At 46.8% G+C, this 7,819-nt stretch overlaps 1 protein-coding gene across 1 annotated transcript; it reads left to right on the top strand.

Annotated features, from left to right (window-relative positions):
• P2RY4 (pyrimidinergic receptor P2Y4) lies at positions 1–1,080 on the top strand. Its single transcript, XM_061178152.1, has one exon. It carries the CDS (start codon positions 1–3, stop codon positions 1,078–1,080), a length of 1,080 nt encoding a protein of 359 aa, XP_061034135.1.
• The last annotated feature ends 6,739 nt before the right edge of the window (positions 1,081–7,819 follow it).

The raw sequence follows: 7,819 nt of genomic DNA, 5'->3' as shown, positions 1-7,819 counted from the left end.
ATGACCAGTACGGAGTCCTCACTGTTCACAGCCTTAGGCCCCCACTCAGATCCTGACGACAGTGAGGTGGAGCTGGACTGCCGGTTTAATGAGGAGTTCAAGTTTATCCTGCTGCCCGTGAGCTATGCAGTTGTCTTTGTGCTGGGCCTAGGCCTCAATGCCCTGACCATCTGGCTCTTCCTCTTTCGCCTCCGACCGTGGGATGCGACAACCACCTACATGTTCCACTTAGCTTTGTCAGATACTTTGTACGTCCTGTCGCTGCCCACCCTCGTCTACTATTACGCAGCCCGCAACCACTGGCCCTTTGGCACTGGGATCTGCAAGTTCATCCTCTTTCTCTTCTATTGGAACCTCTACTGCAGCGTCCTTTTCCTCACCTGCATCAGCGTACACCGCTACCTGGGCATCTGCCACCCTCTGCGGGCGCTGCGCTGGGTCCGCCCACGCCTTGCTGGCCTTCTCTGCCTGGCAGTTTGGTTGGTCGTAGCTGGCTGCCTCGTGCCCAACTTGTTCTTTGTCACCACCAGCCCTAAGGGGGACATCATCTTGTGCCACGACACCACCCGGCCTGAGGAGTTTGACCACTACGTGCACTTCAGTTCGGCAATCATGGGGCTGCTCTTTGGCGTGCCCTTCCTGGTCACTCTTGTCTGCTATGGGCTCATGGCCCGGCGCCTGTATCGGCCCTTGCCAGGGGCTGCCCAGTCATCTTCCCGTCTGCGCTCGCTGTGCACCATCGCTGTGGTATTGACTGTCTTTGCCGTCTGCTTCGTGCCTTTCCACATCACCCGCACCGTTTATTACATGGCGAGGCTGTTGGAAGCTGACTGCTGGGTGCTGAACATCGTCAACATGGTCTACAAAGTGACTCGGCCTCTGGCCAGTGCCAATAGCTGCCTGGATCCTGTGCTCTATTTGCTCACTGGGGACAAGTATCGACGTCAGCTCCGGCAGCTCTGCAGGGGTGGCAGGCCCCGGCTCCCCACGGCTGCCTCCTCTCTGGCGCTGGTGTCCCTGCCTGAGGACAGCAGCTGCAGGTGGACAGCCACCCCCCAGGATGGCGGCTTGGGCAGATAGATTGTAACGGAAGCCGGGAAGTGAGAGAAAGGGGGTGAGTGCAGGGAAGAGGGGAGGGAACCTTATAGTGACACCCGATCTGGCTGCTTTCTCCTCTTTTCTGAGCTCTGGAGAGAGGCCCTCACCCTGAGATTTAGGAGGAGCCAGAGAAATCACGTGCGACCCCATCTCCCCTAAACCCTTCAGTTGCCCTCTCCTTTTTAGCCAAAGACATAGCAGCCACTCTTCGTCCTCGACTTCTTTCTCTTTGTTTCTGTCCCCTTCCTGGGGCCACTGGTCCTGTTTCTTGGTCCTACAAGGCTGCTGGAAATCTTCCCCAGCCCTCCTTCTCCTGCCCTCTCCCCCCATATCCTTGTATAGCATGTGTTCCTTCAGCCAGACCAGAGCATTTAACTGGAGGGGTGAAGAAGCTGGGGTGATCTCAGGATTGGCCTGACTCATCTGACAGTGATAGCCAGAATCAGGAAGTGGGGGCACCAGCATATCACAAATGCCTGGGAAGTGACATATGTAGTGCCCACACCCACTCCCTGGTTTCCCCTGGAAGACAGGATAGTCTTGTCTACCCAGGCGCTGAACTAGGGCACAGTCCCAGAGAGCCTGCCTGCCAGGGTCCCCATGTGCAGCTAGAGGCATGGCCCTGTTGAATGGTGTGTAGCCATGAGGTAGAGAGGGAGCCCTGAGTCTTCCCATGGGGTGGGGACCTTGAGGAGCCTCAGGGAGCAGGACCCAAGCTGATAATGGTCTTTGGAACAGGAATGGGACTGGCCCTTCTTTATGATGTTTGCTGAGAACATATTTGACAGCTCTCCGGTACTTAATGAAAGGCAGAGTGGATGGCTCAGAACGCAAGGGAGGAGCTCTCGTGTCTATGGCATAAGTTCCAGCACCAAAGGGTGGAGCAGGTTTGTGCAGAGATTGGGGTGGTGACAGGGACCGAGGCCCAGAGCTGACTCTCCACTGGTCTCTCCCCTTTCTCTAGCTCCTGCCCTAGATAAATGATAAATCTGTCACCAGCTCTTTCAGATCAGGTTTTAGGACTTCGAGGACAGGGCAAGGCACTGGGAGTAGGACAACTCCCCTCAGTTTCCCATCCAGTCACTCCTCTCCAGCACTATCTTAGTGCTTACAGACTTCCAGGAGTGGGGCGGGGGGTGTGGAATTTGGGGAGCTAACTCCCAAGCCTTGGGAAGTAAGAGTTTCTGGGAAGGCGTTCGTGAGAAGGGTAGGCTTACACTTCCAGGCACCCTCTCTAAAATTGCCTTCCAGTCCTTTGGTCTCTTGAGTCTCCAGCCTTCCTTTCCTTTTGCCCCACTCTTGCTGACCTAGCTCTGATCCCTTGCTTGTCTCCTGGCTTCTAAGGGGTCTCTCTGGAGAGTAAGGTTAGGGCTGGTCTGCAGAAAAAAAAAATGACTTCAGTGCCCCTGAGTCCCCCTTTGCATTCTTGTAAATGCTCCCTCTTCCTCTCTAGACATCAAGGACCCCTTCCACTAGGAGTTAATGAACTGGCCTTCCTCTTACTAGCCTCCCAGTCTCATGGCCACTGCCTAGACTGTTGCATATGCTGTTCCTCATCGGCACTTACTCCCTTTTATTCTGATGACCACAGCCTCCTCGCCTATCACCTCTCCTACCCACCAGCCCCACCTAACAAAGCTGCTCTCTTCATCACAGCTGACCCAGGGTCCTCCATTTCTCCAGTCCACTGAAGTCCCCTACGCTTAACTGAGACTAACTGCCCAGACTTTGTGGTCTGCTACTTTTGGGCCACCTTCCCTCACACTCTAATTTTAAACACCTTGACTTTCACCTTGGGCCAGTCTTCTGTCTCCTAGGACTAGAGGGGATTGCAGGTGGAGCCAGAGCCCAAGGCTGGCTTGACCCACTGAAACTTGATGTGTTAGAACTTCATCTAAGCCCCCATTCCCCTTAGCCTGCTGAGTTCCTAGTGAACATTCCAGAGCAACTCTTTCCTGTCTTTTCTACCTTCTCAAGACCCCAACTTCATCCTCCCCTATGACCTCTTAAGAGTTACCTTGCCTCCTGAAAAACGGAGAAAATCTAATATCTCAGCTTCCCTCTGTTTCATTCACGATAACTCTACTTCTATATTCATTTTGTCTTTCTCCCTTTCTTCCCTGCAGTCCCAGAATAAGAAGTGGCCCTCTTTCCTTTTCCTTTGTTTATCCCTCTTCATTTTCAGTCTCTTCCGTAACTGATTTCATCTAGTCTTAAAAAACAAACTCTAGGACTTCCCTGGTGGTGCAGCGGTTAAGAATCCACCTACCAATGCAGGGGACACGGGTTTGAGCCCTGGTCAAGGAAGATCCCACATGCCGCGGAGCAACTAAGCCCGTGTGCCACAACTACTGAGCCTGTGCTCTAGAGCCCGTGAGCCACAACGGCTGAAGCCTGCGTGCCTAGAGCCCATGCTCTGCAACAAGAGAAGCCACTGCAATGAGAAGCCGGCACACCACAAGAAAGAGTAGCCCGCACTCGCCACAACTAGAGAAAGCACGCGTGCAGCAACAAAGACCCAACACAACCCAAAAATAAATAAATTCAAACAAACGAACAAACAAAAAACAAATTCTATTCATCTTATTCATTTCACTCTCAAATATCTGGAAAGAATACCATGAATCCCATTTCCTCATCACAAAGTCACCCCTTAACTCTCTGGATCTGGTTTCCTTCCTACACTTTTCTGTACCTAGAACACAAATTGCCTCATAAGCAAAACCTTTAATGATCTTTTCTCTGCCTTCATCCTCTTTGACTTCTCTGCTTCGCTTGACCCTGTTGCATATCTTCTTTAAAAATTTTTATAAAAACCACATTAATAAATTGCACTATGACAACATTAAAGCAAAATTTGAAAGAAAATATTTACCTCAACTTCCCAACCCTAGACAATTGTTTTTATTTTTCCACATTCTGTGCTTTTCCAGTTTGTATAATACATATTTTTATATAAGTGCAATCATAGTGTACATATATTTTTTAATTCTTCTTTTAAAAAACTTAATTGCAGATACTCTCCTTGTGTTACAGTCTTTCATATTTATCATTCCAATGGCCACATGAAATTACATCCATCAGTAGATTATATTTTATTTGACTATTCCCCTATTACTGGACATTTAGGCGACTCCCAATTTTTCTGTGCTTTGAATATTTTAATGCATATAGCTGTTTTCTTCTTTGTAATCCTCTTCCTAGGACAAGTTCCCAGGGGTGAGATTACTAGATCAAAGAGCATGAATGTTTTTATAGAGCTTGATTTCCCAAAGGACTGCACAGTTATCAACATCACAATGACATGCGAGTGTTCCAGTTCCCTTGCAGCCCCAGCATTGGACTTTATTAGAAATCTTTTTGGATGGCTTAAACATTAACTTATTAACTCCTTTCTTTGATTACTCATGGGATTGAACACTTTCCCATATGTTTACTGCTTGCATTTTCTCTTGGGTGAACTCTCTGTTCATATCCTTCTCCAATTGGTATCTTAGTGGTATTCTTATCTATCTAGATGTATTTTTATTTAACATACATGTTAATCCTTTGTCATATTTGATATAACTATTTCTTCCATTTATTGTAATACTTTTAACTTTAGTTTCTTATTTTATCCCCTTGCTTTAAAATTTCTCTCTTCCTACTTTACTCTCTCTTATTACTTCTTCTCTTTCTCTTTTACTCCCTAAGTAAACAGAGTTCCAGGATCTGTCATAGTCATAGCATTTGGGGATTATTTAATCCCCTCCCCTCATCTGAGCCTTGATTTTTCTCTTGGAGAGAACATATATGCATGTGAATACAATTCAGTTGACTCATAGTCCTTGAGAGTATCTCAGAAATCTTCTAGGGCCGGGGCACCCCGTCACTTTACAAAGGAGGAAACAGGCCCAGAGATATGACTTGCCCATGACTTAGTAAATTAGGAACAGAGCAGAGACGAGGCTCCAGGACCCCTGAATTCCAGAGCTCCTCCCATTACGCCAGGCCAACTCAGTTCTATGTCTGACCTTTCTCCCAAGCTCCACCTCTGTGTCTTCAGTTGCCCACTGGATAGTTTCACTGGATCTTCCATTGTTACTTCCAACCCAAAATGTCAAAAATTAAACTCCCTGAACCAGTTTCCCTACCTGTCTTGCTCATTTGTGTTCATGGCATCTTCTTTTCTCAAGTCACCTAGGCTTGAAAACACTCAGGCAACTTTGACTCTTTGCCCTCCCTATTTCACAAGATTCTGACATTTCTTCCTTCATCATGTCAATTACAATTGGCCTTCCTTTATGGTCCCAGTGCTACCATTCTAATACTGGCTCTTGTCACCTTCTCCCTGACTGACTGTCACTGCCTCCCAACTGGTCTTCCTTGCCGCCAGTCTTTCCTAGCACGATATATACAGTGCATATTGCCAGATTAATTGGCCCCAAAACTGCTTTCAGTTTCACTCTCTCACTCAAAACTCTTTCATGGTTCCCCATTGTCTACAAGACATGTTGAAATCCTTTTGTCAGAAATTCAAGAGCACTAATGCGTATGCCTCCCCGTCATTAGCCTCACTTCTGCTCCCTTTGTCTTTACTCTTTAAAATTAAATCCCTCTTGCCAGGTGGATGAGAAGTTGATCTGTGAACTTAGTTCTCGTTTCTCCATTCTTTAGTCAAAGCTTGTGCTGTGTCAAAAAAAAAAAAAGAAGAAATTCAAGAGTACTTTTTCAGTTTTATTTTCCATTCCTCCCCCGTACAAATCTCTCCAGCTATTTTGATCTCCTCATTCTTTTTCCAAATAAGACTTTTGCTTTCTCACCTCTCCACCTTTATTCTTCCTTTCCCATACTCTAGAATGCCCTCCCTTTATTTTCCCACTGTCTTTTTCCTACCCAGTGTCAAAGGCCAGGCTTAAGTCCCACTTCCTCTTTGAGGCCTTCTCTGCTGACTCTTACCCACAGTGAACTTCCTGGTCATTCCTACAGTAATTATTATCTATATCAGTCATTTGACACTTTTATTGTCTTTTGATATCGCTTATACTATTATCCTGAATTGTTATTTAAGTTTTTATGTGTGTTTGTTTTGAGTTCCTACCTGTAAACCCCTTGAGTTACTGTGATAGAGAGGAAAGAGCATAGAACTGAAAATCAGAAGAACCAAGTTGGAGCCCTAGTTATCAAGGTGGGGCTCAGGTATGTCACTTGGGTGAGTCACTCAGACTCTCTGAGCCACAGTTTCATCATCTGTAAAATGAAGATCATAATCTCAGCTTTAGATGCTCCAGATTGTGGCAAGACTCTGCAAATCTAGACAGCTAAGCAAATATAAATATTTATTTTATCATCCCATTTGCTTAATAAATGGTGCTTAATAAATATTTTCTGAAAAATTACATGTCAGTAATTCAGCTTAATGTTTCTTCTCCTGGGAATATTTCCATGTTAAGAGGCCACAGAGCTCGAGGAGCCTAAAGATCTAGGGGTACTTCAGGAGCAGTGGAGGTTGGGAGGGCATTGGAAAGATACTTTGAAGGAAAGTAGGCCTGTCCAGCATATCTCACATCCTACTACACTGGCTACTCACTGCTTGGCTTACCTGTAAGGGTAACCTGGATGTGGAGTGAAGGAGGTAGTACATCTGAGCTTTTGCTTTCCCCACATTTTCTACTACTGCATCCCACAATCCCTAACTGGTTATGCTAAATGCTTCACCTGAGACCTCTGTTCTCTTTCATTCATGTGATGAAAGCCAGTGTTTTGGTGAAGGAGGTGATGAGGAGTAGTAGAGAGAATAGCAATTTTAGTCAGATAACCAGATGTGGCTTTGAATCCTTGATCTGCTACTCACTAGCTGCATGATTTTGTACACGTTATTTAATCTCTCTGAGCTTCAGTTTCCTCATTGATAAACTGGAGATAGTAATACCTATTTGGCAGGGCTGTTGTGAAGTGTCAATGGAGTAATGGATGAAAAAACATCTGTTACAGTTCCTGTGGGTGGGAACCCCTTCTCAAAAGTTCTCAACTTTAGTGTAGCTGGACGAGGAACCAGAATTCTACATTTGGATTTGGTGCTGCTTAGAAGTGATAGTTAAGTACTAGCAAGGTAGTGAGAGCCCAGTAGCAATGTTGGACCCTGAAGTCTGTCTAGCCTGCACTGAGACTTCTCTGGGATGCTCATTTTCCTTATGGACAGCCCTAGTCATTTGGCATCAATGCTTAGTATCTGGGGAACTGTGAGAGACGCTGGGGAAGAGACACTTAACGGAAATGGGAAAATAGTCCCTCATGTGGGTCCAGGCACACCAGTTCCTTACCCAGGCTGATCGCTTGTCACCTGAGATAGAAATATCTGTAGGGGATGGTGTCTGTGTGTGCCAAGCCCACTCCTCCCGCTCACCCAGTGCTTCCCTAGCAGCCTGGAGGGACCGTGGCTCTGCTAGGGAAAAGGAAGAGACCTCAGGATGGTCCTGACTGGCCTAGCTCCTGTGGCTCTGAGAACTTGGATGAGAGGCCTGTGGCATGGTAAGTGGGACTGCCTGGTTACAGGTTGAGGTGGAACATTCTTAAGTCCTGTTCTTTCTAGGTCCATGAGTCTTACCTTGCTCTGGGGTCTTCCAGTCCAGGAAAAACCAGGCAAAGTAAAGGGCTGGTAGTGGCCACTAGGATGTAAACAGCAGGTAAATGGACAATGGTTGCAAGATCCAAACTGATGAGGGAGCAGATCAGACCAAAT

Source organism: Eubalaena glacialis, chromosome X (genome assembly GCF_028564815.1).
Source record: "Eubalaena glacialis isolate mEubGla1 chromosome X, mEubGla1.1.hap2.+ XY, whole genome shotgun sequence".
Taxonomy (NCBI): domain Eukaryota; kingdom Metazoa; phylum Chordata; class Mammalia; order Artiodactyla; family Balaenidae; genus Eubalaena; species Eubalaena glacialis.
Note: the sequence above shows the minus strand (reverse complement) of the source record. Positions and strands in the feature narration are given on the sequence as shown.